The following is a 27,409-nucleotide window of genomic DNA, read 5'->3' on the forward strand; positions in this document are numbered from 1 at the left end:
GGCACCGGCGCGACGAGGGAAACGCATTGCATGTCTCCGTCCAGAAGAACCCACCTGCGCGCCCACTGGTATTGGGTCCACGAGTGCGGCGTAATTGTTTGCGTTCATCAGCCGCAGTTCCATTACACACCGGCCCTCTCTTTCCAGCTCAGTACCGTTCAGCTTCGTCCCCGCTGTCTCCAAACAATAGCCACTAACTCGTCCTTTTGTTCCCGCGTCAGTGTCCCCCCATGCATTATTCACGCGTGTGTGTATTTGCCTGTTTTGCCGTGTTTGTGTGCACACAAAAGTTGTTCTGGAAACGGAGAAAGACTGATTTCATTCACTCGCCGTCAGAGCGCTGCCGCTATCGCAGATGCGTTCAGCTGCCGATGGCCTGCTAATGATGTTGACCTTTTAAATTTCATATTCACATGTAGCTTTGGGAGACGGGAGCTTGGAAACGGGCGCAGACACAAATATACACGTGTCGGCGGTACGTGCGCACACACACACACACACACACACATACACACACACACACACACACACACACACACACACGCACCACCTGAAACCGTAATGACACTGACCTTTTTATTTGTGATGATGTGTGTAAGCAATGTTTATTTGCAGGCGGCTGATCGCTTCCTGTTGATTGGCTCCCTGCTGCCCCCCCCCCCCCCATGCCCCCCACAAATATCCCCGTCAGAGCAAACACACACACACACACACACACACATACTCCCTCTCCCATCAACAGACACAGCAATCACGGCACAATGCACCCGTTAGCTGCGTCGTCCTTGCCCTGTGATTAGGACACAAGTGGGCGAGGCAGGGCGGAGGGTGTGAGGGCGCTTTGTATACACACACGCCAAACACCAGGAACAAAATCAAAAGCCATTCCCATGTCTATTCAAGAGAACCTCGGCAAAACCGCGCTACAGCTATTTTAATTCTGCTCAAATCGGCCGGTTCGCCGTAGAAACAAATAATCCAAATGCGTCTCTATTTAGTCTAAATGTGTTCTGGAGCCCTATACGACATTATCCGTCTCGAAATTGATCGCGCCGAAGCAATCCTGTCGACAATTTTACAGCCGTTAAGAATTATCAAGGAATGAGGCACGTCACATGCAAAAAAATACCACTCTTACTCGCAGCAATTTTGGCTGCACTTGAAATGAATCCCTCCAATCTCCTTTTCCTCCACCACCAAGAGAGACCACGGTGTAATCACTCGGGCAATGGGGTGGTTTCCAGAGCTTATCTGATTCTGTGTTCCCGTCTTGGCCTTACTTGAACTGCGATGATGTGCAGCGGCTCAAACTGGTCAGATCTACTTTCAGTGTTCTTAAAAGGTCAAAAAGAGGTTGTAGGATGAAAGAACACGTTTTCATTGGTTCTTCGGTCCTCGTACCTTTATCCCCAATGTTCACAGTCACCAATCCTTAGTACATGAGTTCTACCAGCAGATTTTTATGTTTTGATCGCCGTGTATTTATTTATTTATTTGTATGCGTGTTACTCGCATAACTCAAAAAGTATTAAACCGAATCGCATGAAATTTGGTGGGATGATTGGTTATTATCCGGGGACCATTTGATTAGATTTTGGGATTGATCGGGTCAAAGGTCAAGGTCAATGTCATGAAAAGGTCAAAATCTTCTTTTTACCATAGCGCGGTCAATTTATATCCAATTGGCATGCAACTAATGCCAACATGTTCATAATTCAATGCCCAATCTTGTGATATGCGAAGGTATGCGCTCTACCGAGTGCCCGTTCTAGTTGTTATTATTGTTATCTTTAATATTCTAATTATTTGTTTAATTGTATGAACTTTTCTCAAGTCAACTTAGCTGTTTACCCCTTTCAGGCAAACCCAGTACCTGAGTTCTACCAGCATGTTAGTGAGAAATGAGTGAACTTCACTTATTTCTCATTAAAGTAAGCTATACATATAGATCTTACCTTTTATAGTGTGCTCTCAAACAATTCTGTAGAAGAAGTCACCTTTTCTTCTACTAAATGGACTCAAATCCTGCTACATTTTCTGAGTCGAGCTCACCTCAAAGGCCTCTTTCTTCTTCTCACCGCTCCAGGTGTAACGATCCCCGTGCACCACCCACCTCCGCCTGGTTATCTCACACCAAGCACATCCACTCCCGAGGCTCTCACCCAGCTGCCCCGGGCCGCAAACCTGCCTCCGCCTTGGAAATGTTCCGCTCTCACAAATGTGACACAGCTGTGCTTTGTTGGTGTTTTTTTATATATACAGGACTGTCTCAGAAAATTAGAATATTGTGATAAAGTTCTTTATTTTCTGTAATGCAATTAAAAAAACAAAAATGTCATGCATTCTGGATTCATTACAAATCAACTGAAATATTGCAAGCCTTTTATTCTTTTAATATTGCTGATTATGGCTTACAGCTTAAGAAAACTCTAAAATCCTATCTCATAAAATTTTAATATTTCCTCAGACCAAGTTAAAAAAAAGATTTATAACAGCTGAGTGTTTGTCAAGGCTCAGGAAACCCTTGCAGGTGTTTCGAGTTAATTAGACAATTCAAGTGATTTGTTTAATACCCTACTAGTATACTTTTTCATGATATTCTAATATTTAGAGATAGGATATTTGAGTTTTCTTAAGCTGTAAACCATAATCAGCAATAGATCAGAATAAAAGGCTTGCAATATTTCAGTTGATTTGTAATGAATCCAGAATGCATGACATTTTTGTTTTTTTAATTGCATTACAGAAAATAAAGAACTTCATCACAATATTCTAATTTTCTGAGACAGTCCTGTATATATCTATACAGCAGATATACTACATACTGTGTGCAGGGGGTGGAAAAGACAGCCTCGCCAGCTGCAGCCTAAGGTAGGACAGGTTCACACCACGCAGTGCTACCCCTGACATCATAATCTTTGCCTTTGGAGTGAGTGAGTTAGAGAGCGAGGAGTTGAAATGTCAGCTCTACCACAAACATGCCCTTTGGTTTGAGAGAAGGTTTTTGGCTGTAGGCGCATGAATCTTTAGAAGCAATTTAATGTTCTGAATTTGCAAAAAAAAATATTTTTGTTGCTGTGAGCACACATATTGATGTATCGTATGCTAACTTTTCTTCAATCACACCTACCAGTGATGGCCAAACTTTGTTTTTGTGATTAATAATTCTGAATAATTGATTGTAATAGTTTATAATAAATATAAAAATGTGCCACGACGTCTCACACCGACCAGAAGACGAACACCAAAGCGACCGATGGAGTGTTTAATACGTTGACCTTTGGGTCGCTGTGTGGAATAAAATCTGAACTACTGGGGGGTTAGCACATGCAGAAGCTCCATATATCAACTGCATTTGTGCTTTTGTGTGGGTTTGAATAGTGTGTGTGTGTGTAATATGGAAGCCCATCTGTAATCAGTCAAGTGTGATATTGCTCCTCATCTCTCAATTAGAACTCTTCCCGACACTGCGTTAAGCTTTGCATTAGAAGTGGCGGTGGCGGAGGTGGAAAAGAAGACGCTTTCTTACGACTCAATCGTGTCTCCCGAGAAGCTCCGTCTCTCGACTCGGCTGAACAATGTTTTAATACCAGACTGGGAACATCGAAGTCAAATAAATCTGTTTGTTCCAAGCAGGTCATTTAATCATAGCGAGACACGTTGTCTTCTAGGATTCAACTCGAGCTCTACCCCAAAACTGATGGATATTCTGCAGTCCATCAGAGGGATGATGACTTGAACTTGATTAGAGGTGACGGATCCTGATTGGTGACTTCCGGGTCATAAACTGGAGGAAGAACCTCGAGGGGGGCGGGCGGGAACATCTGCGTACAAGTCCTAGCAGTGTTTTATGTCATGAAATCATCATCATCATTTAAATTTCTAGAAGAAGGCAGTCCAAATCATGAAATCTCTAAATTCAGTTAATTAAAAAAACACACAAGACAGTGGAGTTTGGACTAATTCAAGATTTTCTATTTCAAATTAAGGTCTTCGGCTCACTGAAGGAAATCTCCCGAGGGTTCCGGCGGGCCATGTTTTGCCCCATTTTCTTTTTTCCTTTTTTTTGGGGTAACATTTTACACAGAAGAAAAAAAATCACACCGCCTTGTTATCAGAGTTGAAACAAACTTGAATACAAACCCACGGGCATAAGCGCGCACACAAAGAAGCGTATGCGTCGTGGTTGAGCGAGCGCCAGGGCCATCCGGCGCGCGTCGGGGGAGTCGTCTTCGTGGCGTTTCTCGACCGTGACGTTGATGAATGATCTGTCGAGACGATGCCCAGCTCCCCCAGGAGAGGGACAGCCTGTGTGTGTGTGTGTGTGTGAGAAAGAGAGACATGGGGGGAGACGGGGGTTATCTTTGCATGTGTTCTGGTTTGCGTGGGTGTGCGGTTGTGTACATGCACTGCCGAGTGTGTATTCTTTTTGGTGACCCCTCAGCCGTGACATGTGAGCGGCACGGGCCCAGCGTTACACGGGTCGGCGGTTTCGGGGTCGGGGGTGTCATGTAAAATGGCAAAGAGCGTGCGGGGTTAAACACTCTGAACCCCGCACAACCTTGAGGGCGGCAGCCCACGATTTGAAATGGTAAAAATCCATGAGCCGTTTCCGATTTAAACCCGAGGCCCTCAGGCGCCCCCCCCCCCCCCCCCAATTCGGAAAAACCTTTTAAAACAAACTGCCGTTCACACACAACATGCACTTAAATAGTCCAGGCGAGCTTGACTAAATCAAATGCACTTCCTCTCTCCGTCGCCCCCCTTTATCCCCGAGGTAACTAAATACAGCAGCGCGGGAGAGTCCATCCAGGCTCAGTGTGTTCCTTCTGTTTCCCGCATTCTGCTTTTTACTCACTCCATCAAAGGAAATAACTACTTTTAGCAGCCACTCTGCTGTGGTGATGACCGTGCATTAACAGCTTTATTTCCGCTGAGGCGCCACTCCGAGTGCAAGGCCCCGTCTCGTTGCCATCATTAAACCCACGAAGGCGACGGCCTTCGTTTCACTCGTAACAACTGCAGTTTACCCCAGCAAGTTTTGAGATCCATTTGCAGGACGCGGGTCTAATTTCCCTTGATGACCGCGCTTTTGTCCTATTAATGATGTAACCGAGCTCAGCGGGACGGGCAACGCAACGCTGCGAAGTGGAATCACAAGAGAATTATGGGTTCATCACACGGCTGCTCCGCTTGTTGACCTTTGCGCTTGATAAATGTGCGAGAGGAAGGGAGAGGAACAGAGGAGCCTCCGCGGTGGACGAGCCTCCTCTGTAACGGTCAGGAAAGATGGACCACTCTCACTCACTCTCACTCACAGCCCTCCCTTTCTCAATCTGTCCCTTGATTACTTTTTAATGATTTCTGCTGCCTAAGACAAATGGCTGTGTTAAATGAGCAGAATTAGACAAGGGAGCTGAGCGCGAGAGCAGGAGTAATGTTTACTCTTCTCCTTCTTTCACCGGCCTGGCCCGCTATCGAGCTCCGTGTCTGGCGGCACGAGGGAAGGACCACTGTTGTTGCTTTGACAAGACATTACCATCAACATATTTGCATATTCTGTATACTATAATGTTGAATTTTTCATATGTTCGTATATTTAATCATTTATGTCATATATTTGAATGTGTACACTTCTTGCTATAGCAGAAGGATGAAGGCTACAATATGAAGCTGGATGACACCCTATAAGATGTGTTATTGAATTAGTATCTGACCTCCCTGGACTACGCAAGCAAAGCAACTGAATTTCCCCCCAGCAATCAGAACACAGTGGCGTATTATTACCTCTGCGTTATTACCGTAGTCACAGTAACAGAAATTGCCAATGCTTTTCTTTTAATTTTTTTTTACCGTTTGAAGTGATTTGAAGAATGTTTTTGTTTCGTTTTATTAAAGCTCACGTCTGGGGAAAAAAAAAAATTCAGAGGACCACCTTCTCAATGAAACGATTTTAAAAAATCAGGAAGTCAAACAATCTGGGCGGTGCAGTAAATGTGTACGCCGATGTTGGAAATAATGATCAAAATGATTGTTGGGCTTACCCTCGCCCACGGGGTGGAGCGTGGTTTACAAAACAACCAGAGCTGACCGACAGCTCGCCCCCCTGCAGGGTCCATGGTCTCCGTCCAGTCAGGACAGGAGAGGGGCTCCGCTGGCAGAGACGCGGCCTCGGTCAGCGCTCCACGGGCACGGCTCTGGGTCATTACGCCCCCTCAGGTGTGTGTGTGTGTGTGTGTGTGTATGTGAGTGTGTGTGTGTGAGTACATGAGTGTGTGAGTATGTGTGTGTGTGTGTGTGCGAATGTGTGCGAATGTGTGAGCGCGAGTGTGTGTGTGTGAGTACATGCATGTGTGTGTGCGTGTGTGTGTATGTGCGAATGTGTGAGCGAGTGTGTGTTTGTGAGTATGTGTGCGAATGTGTGCGAGCGTGCGTGTGTGTGTATGCAAGTGTGTGTGTGTGTATATGCGTGGGTGTGTGGATGTGCGAATGTGTATGTGTGTGCATGTGTGTGAGCGCATGTGTGTGAGCGTGTGTGCGAATGTGTATGTATGTGTGTGTGTGTATCTGTGCGAATGTGTGAGCGCGAGTGTGTGTGTGTGAGTACATGCATGCATGTGTGTGTGTGTGTGCGAGCATGCGTGTGTGTGTATGCAAGTGTGTGTGTGTGAGTACATGCGTGTGTGTGTGGGTGTGGATGTGCGAATGTGTATGTATGTGTGTGTGTGCGAATGTGTGAGCGCGAGTGTGTGTGTGAGTACATGCATGTGTGTGTGCGAGTGTGTGCGTGCGTGTGTGTATGTGCGAATGTGTGTGTGTGTGTGTGTGCGAATGTGTGAGAGCGAGTGTGTGTGTGTGAGTACATGCATGTGTGTGAGCGTGTGTGCGAATGTGTGTGTGTGTGTGTGTGCGAGCGTGTGTGTGTATGTGCGAATGTGTGTGAGCGCGAGTGTGTGTGTGAGTGTGTGTGTGTATGTAATGGGGGTAAACTGAAACACAGAGAGTTATTAATATTGATATCATTTTATCACATCAGGGGTCTCTCCATATTTCTGATGATCAATTCCAGTCACTTCTGCCCGCTGCAGTCTTTTCACACACGTAGGCAACTTGCTACAGGGCTTGAATATTACTGAAGTAAAAGTTTTTTTATGCTAAAATAACAGAGATAATACTTCTTATTATAGTGTGCAGAGCCTGGGATTTGTACATTGATTGATAACATACAGACTACATGTTATATGTGAACTACTTATATATTAATAAGCATTTGAAGGCGATGTTGACTCTGGAACAGATCATTATTGGTTGCCTGTGTTTTCTCCTTGGTTCTGGCAGGCAACACCAAAAAGCAAGCAACTGACTCTAGTTGCCAAAACATTCCACTCCCGCAGTTGTTTGCGCCCACCACATATCATTTCCATTTTATTCATCTTTGACAAAGCGATTATTTTTCCCATTTCGCACCTAAACATTGGAACTCTGTATTAAGTTTGCACAGAAAGAACAGGGAGATGAATATTAATAATCTATGAATGATGAATAGAAATCGCGTGTTTAACTTAAAATCCCCTCTGTGTGTAGATTGTGCTGCTTTCTCTCTCTCACACACACACACAGACACACACACCCACTGCCGCTTTTGTAGTCGCAGCGAGTTTCCGAGCGAGTGCGGCGAGGCTATCGCCAGACTGATAGCAAGCTATCACTATTATTGGAGCTGTATGATAGATTGGTTAAGTGCTGGGAGCAGGCAAACCGGAACCTACTGAGTTGTAATCTCATTTAACAGCTCTTGAATTGCTCAAAGGTGTGTGTTTTGAGAAGTTTGCTCCCCGTGTGCTTGTGTGAGCGTGTCGGGGGATGTGGCGCCGCTCTGCGGTTCCCAGGCCAGCTATTAGTCACGCGGGAGTGGCTAATCCGTAATGGCTGCTGTCACGACCCTGCCGTGGCTCCCGGTGATGGTTGCACTGTGACAAATTCACACACACACACACACACATTTTCAACCTGAGAACACAGACGTTTTAACCCTCCTGTTACCTTTACATTTACTAACATATTTAAACCCTCGGGTCAATTTGACCCCAGCAATTAAAACCTCCAGAAAATTATTAGAATTAATATTGTTTCCCAAGTTTAAGTGTGAGGTACTTTGTTTGTGTGTTGACTACCTAAATAGCCCTTTAAATATATAAAAAAGTTGATATTTTCTTCTATATGTTTGACACAGTGAAAAACAGCCTGGAGTAAAATTGACCCCAAAGAACACCGACATTAAACATTGAATGGGGTCAAATTGACCCTAAAGGTAACAGGAGGGTTAAACACACCCAAATATGTGCACTCACACCGATTCACTTCCATTCAAAGAATCGTCCACTCAGTGTCGCAGCCTCTGACGAGCTCTCCAGCACCCGTCATCAGTCCAGCCCGCAGGCGACACATAGATCCTGTTCTCGCGGCACCGCGGCAGACTGGATCCCACCGAGCACAATCCTCCTTTATTTGTCCGTGTCTCTTACTTCTCTCCTCTGAAAGAGAGACATTTCGTATCGAGACACAACCAACCAAACTCTCATTGTCTGCCTCCAGAGCACGGTGGTGGTGGAGAAGTCCATCCAGGACCTGATGAGCCTGATGCAGGACCTGAGTGCCTACTCCAACCAGTTCCTGGAGATGGTTTGCGACAAGCTCAAAGAGTACAAGGAAATCTGCAACACAGCGTACAGGTAAAAGAAGAAGAGGGAGGAGGAGGAGGAGGAGGCTAGCTCACCTTATCGAGTTGTTTTTACAAAAATGTCATTGAGGAGCTTTCTTCGGTCACATTAATGATCTGTGCTGTTTAGCTTTGGTCTTTATTGCTGCAAAGCTTTCATAGAAAAACGGAGAAGTGAAGTTGCACACCGCACGGGGCGGGCGCTCAAAGCCCATGCTCTCTGCTCTCCAGGTGTGTGGCCTGGCCAGGTGAAGGGGGGGGTAGATAATATATAGAGGGATAGGAGAGGGAGTGAGCGGGGGGCGGGAGGCGGGGAAGGACTGCAGACTGCTGGGTGGGTCCATCTCTGACACAGCCTCACTCACACTCGGCCGGAGAGATGAGAGGGAGCGACGAGCCCTGGTGTGTCTGTGTGTGTGTGTGTGTGTGAGGTGTAGATATGCGCGTCGTGCACAAGGTGTTTGATGATATTAATTATGGAAAACCGGAGTCTTCCAACCCCAGCAAATATATGTTGGCAGGCGGCCCCGATTTCTCTCCACGCCAAATCAGAGCTGCCGTAAAAACCACTCCAATGTCAGTACAGACGCTCACGTTCAGCCACCCGACTCGTATTAGTATTCAATATTATGCAGTTGACTACTTTCAAGGTGCGCTTGCTGCATTTTAACATCCTCACTTTTGGGTGGAATGACCTGTAACCGTCGGGCTTCAGAAACCTCTAAATATACAGAACGAATTCCATTCTGAATTTCTATTGTGTCTTTGTGTCGTCAAGGGGCGTGGTCCAGTGCGAGGAGAAGCTCACCATCAGCGCCTCCTGGTCTAAAGACGAGGACATCAGTCGCCTGCTGCAGTCGCTCCCGAACTGGGCGAACATGGCCCAGCCCAGACAGACGTGGCAGAAGAGGGAGGATGAAGAGGACTTCACTCGGTACGCTCGCAAAAACACGTGTACCGGTTCAAAGACATGTGTCCGTGTGTTTACGCATTCACAATGCTGCCTTAGAACAATCTATTCTCGAACAAGTAGAGTAACAAGCGCACACTACACACACACACACACAAGCAGACGTAGACACACACCACCAACACGAGTAATTCCTCCCTCCCGTCTTCGCTCTTTTATTCGCATATTATTGAACCCTCTGTTGTTGACTCAGATGCACCCATGAAATAAGTCACGATTGCTCCTTTAAACACCCTCTAGCTGAAGGAAGTGAGGAAACGAGGGAAGAACTAAATAGGAAAATGTAAGGAGGGCAGACGGAGGAGGGGATGGGGGGGGGGGGCGGTGTTATCGAAATTGCCTTTTTGAAAGTGCGCACTCTTCAGGGAACACTGGGGCTCATCGAAGCGGAATAGTAAAGTAAATAAATAAATTGGTTGTGTGGCCAAAGAAAGTCAATCTGTTGTGTGCACGCTCCCTCCCTCCCTCTCACACACACACACACACACACACACACACACACTGAGGGCTCAGATATAGCAAAGGGGGGAGACAATAACACCGTTTGATTTGAGAGCCGTAGATGTTTTCATCACTGTGAAATGGGGATTAGCTTCTGCACGACTGGCAACCCAGTGCGTTAACGAAGCCTCATTAATAAACTGTGTGTGTGTGTGTGTGTGTGCGTGTGTTGTCTGGTGTTTTCTTTGTACCCATTTGTTGTTCGGAGGCTCTTGATCTCGCCGGCGTCCCGGTGACTGGAGGCCGGCCCTCATGCCGTGTGTTTGCGGCTCTGCTGTGTGTGTGTGTGTGTGTGTGTGTGTGTGTGTGATCCCGCTTCCCGCTCCGTCGCCCACATTTCGAGACAATTGTCCTTCCTAAACCACAAGCGCTCGTAAATATACTAAAAAGGGGGGTTTTTGATCTCTGCGTCTTTGTTTATCCACCCTGTAAATCTCCGCCGTCTGTTTGTCTTCCACTTGGAAATGTTCTCCATCACCTGTTGTTTCCCCCCCCCGCCCCGCCCCCGTCTGTTTAGCAACGAGCAGCTTCCTCCTTTTACCGTCACTTTGTCTATATTTATTTGCACACCGTAACTTTCTTCCCGTCTTTGCGTACGTCTTTGTTTCTGTTCACCCATCTTTGACATTTGTGCATCGCTTCCCTGATTCAATCGCACACCATTGTGCACACAGGCATGGGATTACTATACAACTTCACACCTCTTCAAATAAACACACTCTGTTCAAACACTTATCAACAGATGAAGACAAACATGTGCACATCCATTACTTCTGAACATTATTATAGCATTTATGGAAGCCACTCACTGCCTCTGCAGTGCAGACATTATAGACAGTTTGAGTCCAACTAGTCATGTTCTGGATACTGTGGTAGAATACAGTTTTATTTACTGTTTCATAGTCATACTTCTTGGTCATAAGACACATAACTCTCCTTGTCCTTCTTTTTATAGCTTCCATTTTTGATAAAGGGTGTTTGCTGTACGAGTGCTGGCCAAATAATGTTTTTCATTGCCAACGAGAGAGTGTGTGTATCCGCCTAAACACACTAATCCACGCTCTCTGCATCACACAGGGCGGCTTTTGCTAAGGAGTCGGAGGTGCTGACCGGCAACCTGGGAGACAAGCTAATCCCCCAGAATGAGATCCTGCGTGACGTCAGTGACCTGAAGGCTCTGGCCAACCTTCACGAGAGCATGGAGTGGCTGGCCAGTCGCCTCAAGACGTTCTCCACCAGCCTGCCTCATGCCTCCAGTAAGTACGGGGCAGCATCCTTTGGGATATGGAAGTACGGTCGTCGACGCTTTGAACACGGCCCCAATGTTGACGTAGGAATAGTCTCCGGGATGGGGCTTCTAAAGGCATCAGTTATGACGAGAAATCGTCATTTATGATGTATTACTGTCCCCTTATCACCCATACTTTTTGCCATGAGCCTCATTTTCACCGCACGGTTTGGCTCGACTCATTCTTTTTCGATCATAAGCATCGACTCAGATTGCGGCTGGTGCCTGTAGCCCGTCAAAAACGTAACGCATTGGAGTTCTCGTACTTCTTTGTATGATGAATCTGTCATATCTCTGCACATTGGCAAGAAGCTGTGATCTCCACCGATAGTATGGAAGTGATTGGCAGACTATATCCTGATTTTCATGACCTCACAAACTGGATTCTCCCCAAAAAACACTTCCTTCTAACTGGATGAATCTCACGCTGAGACTCAGTTGATGAAAATAAATTAGGGAAAACGTTGAGATATTTTTGACACGAGCATTTACATATGCAGTCCATTCTGCACCTACGGCACACTGACTGACGCCAACGCAGACATCTGTTGCTGTAAACTTGATTATTGTCTTTGACTCTGACGCGGGAATTCTGCTTGGTGGATGGTTGCATTGCACCAACAATGCAATTATCCTCACTGCAGGGTTCGTACGGTCATGGAAAACCTGGAAAAGTCATGGAATTTTAAAATGGTAATTTCCAGGCCTGGAAAAGTCATGGAAAAAACTTAAATCATAAAAGTTTTGGAAAAGTCATGGAAATTTGTTAAAATCACATGTTCATTTACGCAGAGTTTTAAATAATTAATATGTTTTTTAAAGAAAGACGCTCAAAATATAAGCCGGCGTACGCTCTCAATACGCAACATTTTCTAAAATGGTCATGTTTATACCGAGATTTCAGTTTGGTCATTGAAATTTGGTTAAAAGTCATGGAAAAGTCCTGGAAATTTAGTTAAAAGTCATGGAAATCCATTGGTCAAAATGTGTAAGAACCCTGTTACTGTCATTGTCTATCCTCTGTTTTTTTGTGGTTTTTGTTGTTGTTGTTTTTCTATTCATGAAATTACTGAGTATACAGTATGTTTGTATGTTTTCACATCATCTCCAACAGATTCAAGGAGTTTGACGGTTTAGTGCTGCTTAAACCATGGAGACGTCTGGAGAGCAATATCACATCTTAGACATTCTTTCAGGGGACGTTGCCACTCGTCTCTCAGGTCATTAAGTAGTTATTGATCAGAATACACTGCAGATTAAAAAACTGTCTGCATGGTTATTGGAGGCTCACAATCAGGGGGATACAAGGCTCTCTCATCCTTAGCCACACTTCTTTTGGAGCAACACTTCTTACCTGTGCCTCATTAAGTTCTTGTTTGAGTGTGTTATTATCACACACTAATTACCTTCTCTACTGGAGTTGTCGAAGAGCACTTTAGACACACACACACGCACTCATTATCTTGGCTCCACTATAATCTTGCATGTTCTTTTTCAAGTCCATATCTTTTTTTATTTATCAACATCATATCATACCAATCAAAGAACTCTACTCCCAGGATTCCCTCTGACGGCGGGGCCAGGTTTGTTTGTGTTCTGCAGCTTGTGCGTCTCTTATTTGTATCATTGAGAATACGCTATACATGTGCAGTACGACATAAATGGTCATATTCATATGCTTCAAACGGCACTGGATCAAAACCGTAACAATAATCTCCACAGATGATTGTCAAAGATACGTCAATGTTTTGTCTCCTTGAACGGCTCTTCCATTCCCCTCTGTAGTTATCGTGTGACAGTCGGTGTTCGCTGCAGTATCTGAGTCCTCTGGCAGAGCTCGGGAAAATATTGCACCTGGAGAGAGGGAGAGAGAGAGAGGGGGAGAGGGAGAGGGAGAGAGAGGGAGAGAGAGAGAGAGGGAGAGAACAAGTGAGAGGGAACGAGAGAGAGATACGGCAAGAGAGACAGAGAGGGAGAGAGGGAGACGGAGAGAGAGAGAGACGGCGAGAGGGAGAGGGAGAGAACGAGTGAGAGGGAGCGAGAGATATACAACAAGAGACAGAGAGGGAGAGAGGGAGATGGACGGAGAGAGAGAGACGGCGAGAGGGAAAGGGAGAGAACGAGTGAGAGGGAGCGAGAGGGAGGGAGAGAGAGAGAGAGACGGCAAGAGAGAGAGAGGGAGAGAGGGAGACGGAGAGAGACGGACGGAGAGAGACGGACGGAGAGAGAGAAAGGGAGAGAGAGAGAGAGAGGGAGGAGAGGGAGAGAGAGATACGGCAAGAGAGACTGAGAGAGCGACTGAGAGAGAGAGGGGGAAGAGAGAGAGAGATATGGCAAGAGAGACTGAGAGAGAGACTGAGAGAGAGGAGGGAGAGAGATACGGCAAAAGAGACTGAGAGAGGGAGAGAGATACGGCAAGAGAGAGAGAGACTGAGAGACGGAGAGAGAGAGAAAGGGAGGGAGAGAGAGAGGGAGAGAGAGAGGGAGGGAGAGAAAGTGAGGGAGAGGGGGAGAGAGACTTCAGGCATTATCTGCGATGGTCACAACTCTCGAGCTTCGATTGCCCCTTGAACTTGCACTGTTTTGCTCTCACAGACATAAAATAATTAAATGAAAATTCCAGATCTTCTTATTTGGGCTTGACTTTGTCGTTATCTCTTTTTCAACTGTTCCTCTCACTCCGAGGCCAGCTTTCTTCGTTCATTCACAGATAAGAATTCAATAAAAGTACGGGAAGGGACGTGACATAATTATCATTAATTCTGGCGGGTGGCACTAATGGGAAGGATAGGGCAGTCACTTATCATGCTGGGACAGCCTCCGCATTGTTCATTATTTAGTGTTTGCCGAGCTGATGACAGACTACGTGTGTGTGTGTGTGTGTGTGTGTGTGTACCTAAGCATTTACTGTGTAAGATGGGACAAGGGTACGGCAGGGAAAAAAGACCCCACCTTATCTCACCCCCCCCCCCCGCCTCACGTCTATGCCTCTCCAAATTGGATTTTATATTACAGAAGCAGTCAGGTATGAACAAATCATTTTCCTCTCCCCTTTTTTGGGCTTTTTTTCTTTCATCCCTCTTTCTGACTTTCTTGCTTCATTTTTTCTATGAATTAGGTAATTCACTAATTCTTTCCTTCTCCTTCTCTTTTCCTTCCAGTGTGAGTTCTGTTCTCTCTTTTCTTCGAGTGGTCTGGGTCTGGTGGATTCTGTCCATGGCTGGGTAATCTCTTCAGTGGATGTTTGGTTTGGTGACCTTCCTTTGTGATTGAATCCATCTGAACGTGGAGTTACACACATTGTTATGCACTGAAGTATAAACAACACATTTAAGTTTGTGTGCACATGCAGTTTTGTGTATGAATATCTGTGAGTTTCACATTGTTTATTGCATATATATGTGTGTGTGTGTGTGTGCAGAAAGACCACTGATGGTGATGTGCCGTGAAGGTGGCTGCAGAAAGGGTCTTATCACCCATCTGGCTGCAGGACTGGACTTCTAATCCGCTCTGACACTATTTACCCGACGGCACAAACACACAGACGCCTGTCGGCCATTATCAGCATGACAAATTTTTTAACGTTTTAATACTATTTGCCAGTGTCTCTGGTAGCCTAGCTGGATGCGTTTCCACTGCATAGACCAGCAAGTAGGAGATCAAGAACCTTGTGAAACACTGTCTTAGTTGACAGTCTTTCTTTTCTTTTGGGCAGACTGTTTTGCTGCCAAGCAACACGTCATGTTCTTGTGTGTTTACATGTCGGAGGCTCGACCATCATTAGAGAGGAACGGGCCTTTGCTCCAGGGTTTCTCCACAATAACCCTGTGTTCTCCTAGTGGGAATTAGTTCCTTCTCTCTTTAGCTGTTGCTCTGCTGCACGCTCATGGCTTATGGAATACACTTTTTTAACCTTGACTGTGGTGAGTGCAGGTCTTTCCCTTTAGCGACTTGACTTAGAGCTCATTGGTATTCACAGCAGAGGCCTGGGGGGCGAGTTGCAGTGGGAGAAGATGGTGTTGTGTTTTTTCAGTATGAAATCTTTTGTTTCATCCAAGTGGGTTTTATTACTGTTTGTCCAAAAAGTCTAGCTTGTGTCAAGCATTCTCTCTCATTATAAGACGCTATTAAGCAATTTGGGATCTTCGCAAAACACATATCTATCGGTCTCATTCTCAATTGTTATTTCTCTCTTCTTTCTCTCTTTCTTTCCGGACAGAAGTTGAGATCCCCGTGTGCAAATGTTCATCCTCCACCAGAGGCAGCACACTTATTAATAACTCCCCTCTCTATCACCCATTCATTTGTGAATCATTCATCATTCTACCACTGCAGGATACTGTGCTTTGCTTATCTCCGTTTTCTTCTTCATTCCTCCTTTTTGTGCTTTTTAAGGGAAAGAGATCACGTTGCCATAAATTTTTTTTAGCATCTGTATTTGTTAAAGCCACAGAAAATGTCGAGTGATATTGTTGTGTTTGTAATATATTGTTTATCACCTTAATGTGTGTGTGTTAATGTGAATTCAATCACCGATCTTCTCCCTTAATATCTGCCACCCTCATCTTCTGCAGATGGCGAGCAACAGACGTTTCTCTTAGATGGGATTTGGAAATAATTGGATAAGCACGACGCCCACATGCACGCATACCTACACATGAGCGCATAAATAGATGCGTGACACGCACAAACATATCCACACATTTAATCGGCAGAGAAATAAAAAATATATATAAAAAAGAAGGCAAGAAAGTTGTCAGTCGGGACCAATGAGTCGTCTCCCGTTGCCCGTCTGTCCCCGACTCTAATGGTGCCCCCCATGCTGCGACGCCTCCCTCGCATCATCAAAGCACTGAGGCTGGGGGGGACGGCAGGAATCAGCTCTTGTCTATGTATGTGTGTCTGCGTGTGTGTGTGTGTGTGTGTGCCCCCTGTAGAGACCTCCAGCCGTGTGTGCCACAGCAAGCCCCTTTTTTCTCCCTTTCCGCTGCCAAAGTGAGTGAGTGCAATGCACACGAGAGGAAGCAGAAGCCTTCGAGTCACTTTCACACACTCGCTTATGTGCACTCTGACTTTTTGGAGGGAAAACCCTCCAGCAGGCAGAGCGAGGGAAACGCTCTCGCTGTCTCGCACTCAAACACCAGCTAAGAAAAGGCAAAATGGTCTTCATCAGACAAATATAGACGGGCCTTTTGTCCCGTGCGTTAAGTAAGACTATATGTGTATGATATGATGTGATATTCCTTTATTCGTCCCACAGTGGGGACATTTCAAAAATCTCAGCAGCGGTGCACATCAGAGCATCAATGAAAATAAATATAAAACACAAAAGTAAATACTAATACTAAATATACAGGGGGAAAACAAAGTAAAGTGCTGAGTAAACTAAAGTGCAGAGTATATATATATATATATATAGTATATATATATATATATATACAGTATACACTACCATTCAAAAGTTTGGGGTCACTTAGAAATGTCTTTATTTTTCAAAGAAAAGCACTGTTTTTTCAATAAAGATAACATTAATCAAAAATACACACTATAAATTGTTAATGTGGTAAATGACTATTCTAGGTGGAAACGTCTGGTTTCTAATGAAATATCTCCAGAGGTGTATAGAGGCCCATTTCCATCAACTATCACTCCAGTGTTCTAATGGTACATTGTGTTTGCTAATCGCCTTAGAAGACTAATGTCTGATTAGAAAACCCTTGTGCAATTATGTTAGCACAGCTGAAAACAGTTATGCTGATGATATAAGCTATACAACTGGCCTTCCTTTGATCTTGAAGTTTGAAGAACAAAATTAATACTTCAAATATTAATCATTATTTCTAACCTTGTCAATGTCTTGACTATATTTTCTATTCAATTTTCAATTCACTTGATAAATAAAAGTGAGTTTTCATGGAAGACACGAAATTGTCTGGATGACCCCAAACTTTTGAACGGTAGTGTATATCTAATGCCAGTTTTATATCGGTTTAAACAATCGGGACACTGCCAGCTGCAACACACTTGTTGTTGTTATCATTCCACTGCTGGCTATAGACATCGATGAAGTCGTAGATCATTCATGTTACTCCTGTAGTTGTGGCTTTCAGTCTGAGTGGCAGTATTGTGTTTCTATTAATGATCTGTTAAGATGACACGGGAGAATAAACAGCATCCGCTAAATACAATCAAATGAAGTCTATTAACGTAATTATGCTCCGCTCCCGTGAGAAATCACTGTGGATTTATTCTGCGAGGACTGATCGTGTTTGTTCACGTGGCTCATTTAGCCGGATTAACGTTAATATTGCCGACATTAGGATCTAATCCGTGGCTCTCGGGTTTCCTGCTGCTGGAGACTGTCACAAGACATTGTGACTGTTAATTTACCTTTTTTTGTTTGAGACTGTTGGAGTTAAGGCGGACTTAAAGAAAAAAGTAACTTATTATGAGCCGGTTAAAGGGACCAATGCTTAGCAGTCAACACTCGCACATTTGTTTTCAAACTAAAGCATATAGCTGACGCAAAAGTCAAAGTTTTGTTGGGTCTTTAACAACCTTGAACTCCTGCACACACACTATCAAGAGGTTTACTCGCACGCACACCTTTTAATAAGAATCACAGTCTCCGGCCGTTATCTCTAAACGTTGGACACACAGGGAATAAGCGCAGCTGTCGGCGTGATGTCACATCACATTCACAGGTGTGTTTGCGTGGATGATTGGATGGCCACGGCCCATTCCTCACTGCTGTTTGAGTAACCCAATGGTCTCTCCCTTTTTATCAGGGCTTCATTTAGAGTGACCGTGACGGGCACAGAAGCACATATTCATCAGCCTGACCAACGTGAGCAAACATGAGCCCACAGAAGCACTTACTACTATTAACGGCTCACTGTATGTAGGCCGCGATATGTGGATGAACGTATACGAGCAACAAAACCAGCCACTTTGATTTGAATTACCTGTGTTCGCACTTCCAATCTATTTTTGGTGAATCTCAGTCAGAGAGAGGCAGGACCAATGAGCAGCGGATGTCGGCCTTCGTTGAGACTTGCTGCCACTCTGTTGTTGCTCCGTGCACGTGCACCCTCGTGCACCCACGTGCACCCACGTGCACCCACGTGCACGCTCGTGTGACCTTCGGAAGGGCAGGAAGAGTAACTGGGGAGCTGGCTTTGACTGCGGCACATCGATCGTGGACCCCTGGATTCTCCTGCTCAACAGTCACTCTTCGTCCACACACACACTCATACACACACACACACACTCACACACACACACATACACCTCTCGCCTCATTGACCAAATAGACTTACATATGACTGACAGGGCCAATTTCTCTCCCTTTCCACTACTTGCTAATTTATGGCCATTGATTTACACCGGGCTGAATTTATATACACTCATCATGCTCTGTGGCTCTCTCACTCTCTCTCCCTCTCTCTCTCTCTCTGTCTCTCTCTCTCTCTCTCTCTCTCTCTCTGTCTCTCTCTCTCTCTCTCTCTCTCTCTCTCTCTCTCTGTCTCTCTCTCTCTCTCTCTCTCTCTCTCTCTCTCTCTCTGTCTCTCTCTCTCTCTCTCTCTCTCTCTGTCTCTCTCTCTCTCTCTCTCTCTCTCTCTCTCTCTCTCTCTGTCTCTCTCTCTCTCTCTCTCTCTCTGTCTCTCTCTCTATATCTCTCTGTCTCTCTCTCTCTCTCTGTGGCTCTCTCTCTCTCTCTCTCTCTGTCTCTCTCTCTCTATCTCTCTCTCTCTCTATCTATCTCTCTCTCTCTCTGTGGCTCTCTCTCTCTGTCTGTCTCTCTCTCTCTCTGTCTCTATCTCTCTGTGGCTCTCTGTCTCTATCTCTCTCTATCTCTCTGTCTCTCTCTCTCTCTATCTATATCTCTCTCTATCTCTCTCTCTCTCTGTGGCTCTCTCTCTATCTCTCTGTGTCTCTCTCTGTCTCTATCTCTCTGTGGCTCTCTCTCTGTCTCTCTATATCTCTCTATCTCTATCTCTCTCTCTCCTTACACACAGGCATACACACGGGTCTTGTGTGTGGTATGCAGTGCAGTGACGCATGCTCCTGCTGTCTCGGCACAAGTGGCAAGAAGAAAGTACAAGAACATGCTGAAGCACCGAGGAGTTGAGCTCATGGTTTTCTTTAGTGTCTCTGAGCCGGTGACCTTTTCAAGACCTGATCCCGTCGATACGAAATGCACAGAGCAACACCTCTCTGGAGGGGCTTCAGCAGCATCCAGTCATTGAAACGTCATCCGAGGTCTTTAACGGCGTCATTGTTTGTCATCCCGTCTCCTCTCTCCATCCAGGTGTGTCTCCGTGCTCGGCGGACAGCCAGGTGGTCGGGGAGAGCGAACGGAGCAGAGAGCAGATCCTCCAGACCCTGAGTGACCTGTCTCGGGGGTTCCAGGATATTGCAGACCGCTGTCTCCTGGTGTTGCACCTGGAGGTCAGGTACGCAGGAGAAACTCGCCCACGCTTGACATTTCAGGAATGAAGACGCACGTCAGGGTTTTCATACGCCGTTAATACCTTTATGTTCTCGTGCCCTTGTCACCCTTCACGGTAACAAGGGCTCCAAAGTAGCTGTGGGACTATAAATGATCAGGAGAGCTTGTTTTAATTCAGGAAAACATTTTCCATTTAAAAGTTTTAAAGTCAACTCAGTCACAATGAATAACGCATCTCGAGTGTATTACAAAACATGTGTTTCTGCTCTTATTAGCTATTCTACATGTGAACCATATCCTTTTTTGTCTTCATTAAACTACACTCACAGTTCTCATACCATTACGATCTCAAAGCAGCTCGGGTTGACTTAACCTGAGCCCTTCAAGCTCAACGTACACACAACAAAACAACCGCACTCTTTGTTTACGGTGTAAGCCGGCCGCAGTGTGTTGATGAGTTACAAGTTAAGACGTGCCACTGTCTTCTTTTTAAACGTGGATGCATGTTTACTCGACAGAAAAGCAGCAAATTTAATTAGAGATGCTCCCCAGATCGCCACATGCCGGCTGGTGCAGCTTGATTAGTATCTGTCTGTATCATGCGTGTTCTGTGTATGTGCTTCATGAGCAGCCGGTGGGTTTCTTCCCAAGAAATGTGGACTGGGATCATTTACCACAAAGTTACCACGATCCTACTGTACAAGATTAGATGATATTCCATTAATTGTTATGGACAAAGATCATCAGTTGCACCATAAATGCAAAAGTTCAGGAGTTCAGTTTCTACTTTAAATTCTTGAATATGTGTTTGAGTGAATGTCGATAGCCATGCTAATTTACCACACCATATACTATCTCCCCCACAACCGCTAATAGTCCTCCATCATCCCTCGCCTCTTCCTTCCGCTTCCTTCCATTTCTCCTCAGACTATTGTATAGTTTATGCAATATTGTTTATGATTTCGGTGAGAAAAGAAAACCCTCCCTGAGGCTGATGTCTCGCTATATGCTACACTCCATTGACTCCCCGTCTACCAAATTTCCCCTGATAGTGGTACCAGTTAAATGAAGCAGCAAGAGGAGATGGGAGAGAGATGAGTGTGGAGGTTAAAGCGACGGTGGGGGTTAAAGAAGGGAGATACAGTCGCTAAGTGGAAGAAATGATTGAATAGAGAGAGAGAGGGCGGTGAGACGGAGGCTTTTTAAAAAGTGGCGTAGTTGTTGGCTTTGCCTCAGGGGGAAGAGACGTTCACCCATATAATGTTCTACCTTTCTGCTCCGGGCACTGTGGCGATGGAATTATGAGCCTGTTGACTCCTTAAGTCTTGACAGAAATGAGCCTTCTACGGACCGACTTTCGAGCCAAGAATGGTTGGATACTTGACGTTATTTGAAATTTCTATTTTCTGATGTTTTTCTCTCGTAACATTAAATCAGCCTTTTTCGTGTTAGCTGGATTTTAACTTATTTACAAAAGAAAAGTAAATAGAAAAACTTGGCGCTGCTTACAAAGCCAGGTTTTTTACACTTCTTCATTCGCTTAAATGAATTATGAAATGCAGAAAATGTAGTATTTTAGGTGGAAAGATGAGCTTCTCTTCCATACACTCTATTAATGTTAACACATGATTTTGACGGCACAATTGGCCCATGGCCAGAAGGAGACCCTGAAGTTGAAGCCTTTTTTTATTGGCTGTAGGCTTTACATTTATTGCATGTATTTATTATCGTTCAAAATGTTGTAAAACATACTTTAATGTGGCACCGTGCTCTTTAGATTGCCCATAACTCGTCAGATTTCTTGGCTGAAAAGCTTCCAGCAGTGATGTAGTGGCAGTGAATAAGTGAATACATTATGAGTAGAAGGCATAATGATTTCCTTTAAATTATAGGTGTTAGAGTAGGTGTGTGTGAATATATATATATTTATATATATAAATATGTATATACATTTATATATATAAATATGTATATATATATACATTTATATATATATATATATATATATATATATATATATGCTTGAAACTATTTTAATGAGGACATATTTTAAGGAAAAATACCCCTCATACATTCTCACCTCTTCAGTCTACTCATCATCCTCATCCCCTGTCATAGTTTCTATCTCTCAGGTCACAGGTGATTCAAACATGACAGTGAACTGTGAGAGAAGTTACTGGAACTAGAGAAGCTTTGGCAAATTTAGCAGAATCGGATCTAAAATAGAAATAAAACCTCGTCACACATCTAATCTTCCACTTTCTGCTTCCCCTCTCTGAACTTCTTTGTCCGGCCACGTCTGGATTCAGGGTGCATTGTTTCCATTACCTGATCCCCCTGGCGAAGCAAGGCAATTATGCCATCGTGGCTAATGTGGAGAGCATGGACTACGATCCACTGGTGGTGAAACTGAACAAGGACATCTCGGCCATTGAGGAGGCCATGGGGGCCGGCCTGCAGCAGCACAAGTTCCAGTACATCTTTGAAGGTCAGCACGGTCCTGGGCTGAAGTTTAGGCAGCAGCCTGAGAAATCCCGCCAAAGGGACGTTCACTTGCGTCATGTCGATTCACAGATTGCCGAGTACCTGAATCCAATGCGTGTCTTCTCTGAGCGGACAATAAGTGTGTTCTCCCTCTCGTCGCCTCCCTCTCACTAGGTCTGGGACACCTGATCTCCTGTATTCTAATCAACGGGGCCCAGTACTTCAAGAGGATCAGCGAGTCTGGTATCAAGAAGATGTGCAGGAACATCTTTGTCCTGCAACAGAACCTCACCAACATCACCATGTCCAGGGAGGCCGACCTCGACTTCGCCAGGTAAAAGTCGTATTTGATCTGCGAATTATGTCAATTTCTTCATGTCTTTTTGGACAAACGTGGATATAAACTTGACTTGACGAGGCTTGACTTGCATCAAGTTTAGTTTCCAGCAGCATGGGTTTGGAAAGGCTCATCACCTTGTCGTGGAGTAGCCGGCAGAAGATGCGGTGTGCAGTCAGATTCTCTAAATTGTCACGCTCTTGCCAACACTTTATAAGCGCTTGCTGTTTTCCTTTGCTTTTTTTACTGTTGTCATGGCGATAAAGTCTCAGATATCGCAGGACTCTCTCTGGAAACCCGAGATAATAATAACCTTTAAATGATCATATTAACACATAGTAATGTGTTGGAATCTGTTCCACAATCACTGATAATGATCAAATTAACATTTCTTAATTAAATACATAAAATATGAAATCGAATTAACTGAATTTTGAAGCCATCAAATCCGAAATAAACAACAAGCGCTGGCTGGTGATCAGTTGAAATCTAGGCATGTGTCGGTCCGACCCTATTACACACCTGCACAGACACACACAGACACGCACAGCGTCCTCAAGTTCAGACGGCAACTATATCAACGCACAAGGCAGATGGTCAGACAGATTGTCACGCAAACTGTGTGTGTGTGTGTTTCATATTCATACATTTATATTTTGTGAGTTTTGTGATGTCCAGCCTTGACAGGCATGGGGGAGGGGGGGGGGGGGTGAGCACTCAGATATCTTTGTGAGAAGGAAGGAGGGAGGGAGCAGAAGGGTAGAAAGGGAAAAGAAGACATACAGAGTTGGGTGATTCATAGTATTCATTTTATTCTTTCCTCTTTCAGAAGCGCGTTTCCTTGACGGAATAGCGTGTGTGAGAGGAAAGGTGATAGAAATGATGAGGAGGAGGGGGGGGGTGGTTGAAAAACGAAGTGAAAAGAAGTTATAGAAAAGATGTCTTTCATATAAAAAGGCATAGAAAGGAGTTGGAAGACAGCGTGGATATAAGATAGCAGAGAGAGAGAGATGACAGTGAGAGAGAAAAGGAGGAAGTTGATTTATGGAAAGTGTTTGAAAACAGATGAAAACTTTTATCAGCCTGATTTTAAAATGCGTTCTCAGCTGGGTATCCGCGTCAGTCTCGTCTCGCTTCTTTTCCTCTGATATAGAAATAGATCAATTTTAAATTGTCTCTCAATACATACATTTAAGGCTGTGACCCGATGACGGTTTTTACTGCTGAAAGCCAATATTCTGGTGTATTCTGGTGTATTATTTTAACATTTTTTGTGATATGCCAAGTTTCCCTCCGGCAAAAAAAACCCCCAAAACATCGGAAGTAAAGTGAAACGTCCTGAACTGTACTGCATGTGGAGGACCGTTGGTTAGTTTGTTATTTCTATCCTCCGTCAACTTTGATTATGGAGAATTGCCAGCGATGGCTTCCCTGTCTTTTCTCCCGCTCTCTGATTACGAGGCGTGGGCGTTGTGGAGGTGTTGATTGGAAATTGCAGAGTGCATTGTTCACGCATTCATGGCTTTTTGGATTGGCCGGCCTCTTGCTCCAACACACACACACACACGCGGACACACATGTGATACATCTCCCTCGCTCTCAACCATGCTCAGACTCTCAGCCAAGCCAATCAGCATTTTGAAATCACCATATTTATGTTTCGGGCATGAATATTCATGAAGCGCGCTCCGTCGCTCACACCTGGGAGTGGGAGTGACCATACGACCTGTATAGGAACATACGATGAAGGTAGAATGATCTTTTTATTGCTCCTTTTCAAAAGACGTACGCTGATGAACAATAATTTGTTATATTGTTGGGCATGAATATAGCACACATGTCAAACTAAACAGTATATCGATGGCAACGTGTAAATGTTTACAGATCAACTTTGGGCTCATAGTTAGTTGGTCTTAAATTATTTAATAAAAAATAACATATTAGGTTTTGTAAACCGCTCAACTAAACATGACCTTAGAGTGAAATGGTTTCGTACTGACGGTTAAAAATTAGTAACACAAAAATAGAGAATAGGAATAAGAAAATCATCCATTTATTTAGCAACTAAATCTTCGATACGTTGCAGACATTAAAAGATGGACTGGATTGATTTTTAAGTCTCATACACACAAACTGTACCCTTGAAAAAACTCTGTTTTGTTGTTAGGATGCTGGCCTCCCAAAATGAGCAGTCTGAGGGGGGAGCGACTAAAAGCAGAATAGTTCTCAGTATTTCTTTACTACCTACCAAAACAAAGGTGAAATGAGTAGGAAGCCTGCTTTTGAGAAAGGTTACAGATGTTTGCCTCTGCATCCATGTACGTGTGTGTGTGTGTGTGTGTGTGTGTGTGTGTGTGTGTGTGTGTGTGTGTGTGTGTGTGTGTTTTGGCTTTTTTGCTGCATCTGTGTGTGTGTATGGGAAAGGGAGAGATGAGAGAGACCTGGACAAGGGCACAGTAATAACCATTGATCTGAGTTAAAACTAAGGAGACGCCCGGTAACCGGCACTGCAGAACTCACCCCCACCCTCCCTCTCTCTCTCTCGCGGAATGTGAAGAAGGATGGGGAAACAGTGCCCCCTGGTGGCTGACTGCAGCAACTATACAGTATAATACTGTGAAAACCTACAGCATCACGATTGTTAGGGTCGTTGCCGTCGGGGGGGGGGTTGAATCTCACATGTATGTGTGAGCATGCGCGTCTGAATGCAAAGTTCCGATGGCTGCCTCTTGTCTCTCGGCCAGAAGTTTGGCAGCGATATCAGCCTGTAGGTCAAGGTCACGCACTCAACGCTGACACACACCTCAACGCTGACACACACGTGGACGACCACACACCATCTGCCCAGAAACAGCTCAGGGGCTCAGTCCTATTCTGCAGTGTGTCACTGCAATGTCGTGTGTGTGTGTGTGTGTGTGTGTGTATTGATGGCATCCTTCAACCTTGTCACTCCATTGATCTCCTCTGATTGTTCTGTGTCCACCTCCGTCTCTCCTGATGCTGATTTCTAGTTAGACACGAAGGTGATCTTGTCTATTGACCACGATGGTTCCAAAGGATGCACAACGCAACCTTCTAAAACTCAGTGTTGCCTGGCAACAATGTACTCCAGCCTAGAATAATTAGCTGCCACAGAGATTTGATCTATAGCACATATTGTTTGCTTTCTTGTTACCTGAAGAAGTAATTTGTGAAATTGGGCTCTACAAATAAACTGAATTGAATTGAAAAACTGAATACTTTTATTTATTTTTTACCGCAGCACAGCAGCACACAACATTTTGCCGAAAGCACAGGAGGCAGACACAATTCTGTGTGTGTCTGTGTGTTAAAGTAAATGTCAATAAGTGTGTACCTGTTTCTCTGCGTAAATATATTCTCTGTCTGGCGCAGCAGCATTTAGGGTCTGCTTTTTTTCAGGACACGCACAAAGAGACATAACGCAACTCATCGCACACACACTCCCATAACGCGAACACGCACGCGGCGGCGCCGCCCGCTGACCCGTGGAAGGCTGTCGCAACATCCTTATCTAACTCACGAGCCCCTTAGCCCAGAGCTCGGCTAAACACCAGCCCGACAGGCTCGCTGCGGAGATGCCCCCGAGTTCAGGCCGGCGCCACCACCTGTCGGCTCCTGGAAATGACTCCGGCGTGCCGGTGTGGAGTGTACAAGAACCGCGTGTCCTGCGTATCGTCCCCGAAGTGTACTGCCCCGGGAATGTGTGTGTGTGTGTGTGTGTGTGTACCGGCAAAAATAAACTGTGACAGGCCAGTGTGTCTCCAGAGAATGTGGTAATAGGTACGGTTGACGTCCGTGTCAACCGATAAAACTGTTTGTATTTCGGCCCGGCTTCACTGTCACTCTGCTCAGCTTCTGTCTCCCTCCCCGTCGCCTCGCGTCCGCCTCTTTAACTCTCTCCTCCTCCACCCGCGGTCCCGTTTTCTCCATTTTTTCTTTCATCTGCCACCGTGCACCACCCCTGCTGAATTGTTTTTGTCTCCGCTCCCTCCGTCTTTCAGCACCTCCCTTTCTTTTGCTTCTGTCGTCCCTGTGCATTTGCACAATGCTGTGTGCGGATGGTCTTTACTATGTGTGTGCACCGTGCAGCATGATGACGCTGGTCTTTGCTGATGGTGTGTGTGTGTGTGTGTGTGTGTGTGTGTGTGTGTGTGTGTGTGTGTGTGTGTGTGTGTGTGTGTGTGTGTGTGTGTGTGTGTGTGTGTGTGTGTGTGTGTGTGTGTGTGTGTGTGTGTGTGTGTGTGTGTGTGTGTGTGTGTGTGTGAAAAAAAAAACATGATGGGACTAGTCTTTGCTGAGAGAGAGAGAGAGAGAGAGAGAGAGAGCATTTTCACGTTGTTTGTAACGATCCCTCATATTTTAGAGCCAACGGTCCTGCAAGATGTTTCATACCGAAAGAGAGGAGAAGCAATTCAAAACTGTTATTGCAGCAACAAGTATTGGGTTCCATCTAACGTAGAGGTGTATCCAGCCTCTCGTCATTTCCTTCTCTCCCCATACTAGCGAATGTGTTGTTCCAAACGCGCTGACAGAGGCAGCCTGTGACGGCCTTCATATTGTACATGCCGGATGTGAGGGGGAATGAATTGTGCCGATTCCTTGTCTTTCTCACGCTTTCCTTTGTCTTTCTCCTCCCG

At 45.1% G+C, this 27,409-nt stretch overlaps 1 protein-coding gene across 1 annotated transcript in view; it reads left to right on the forward strand.

The window, feature by feature from the left end:
• Nucleotides 1–27,409, forward strand: part of exoc4 (exocyst complex component 4) — a 111,012-nt gene that overhangs the window by 77,603 nt on the left and 6,000 nt on the right. Inside the window, exons 14-19 of the mRNA XM_056424727.1 lie at nt 8,596–8,732; nt 9,498–9,653; nt 11,268–11,446; nt 19,790–19,934; nt 22,240–22,418; nt 22,589–22,748. Of these exons, the coding sequence (XP_056280702.1) occupies nt 8,596–8,732; nt 9,498–9,653; nt 11,268–11,446; nt 19,790–19,934; nt 22,240–22,418; nt 22,589–22,748 (956 nt within the window). The remainder of the gene's footprint in view (nt 1–8,595; nt 8,733–9,497; nt 9,654–11,267; nt 11,447–19,789; nt 19,935–22,239; nt 22,419–22,588; nt 22,749–27,409) is intronic.

Source organism: Pseudoliparis swirei, chromosome 10 (assembly GCF_029220125.1).
Source record: "Pseudoliparis swirei isolate HS2019 ecotype Mariana Trench chromosome 10, NWPU_hadal_v1, whole genome shotgun sequence".
NCBI lineage: Eukaryota > Metazoa > Chordata > Actinopteri > Perciformes > Liparidae > Pseudoliparis > Pseudoliparis swirei.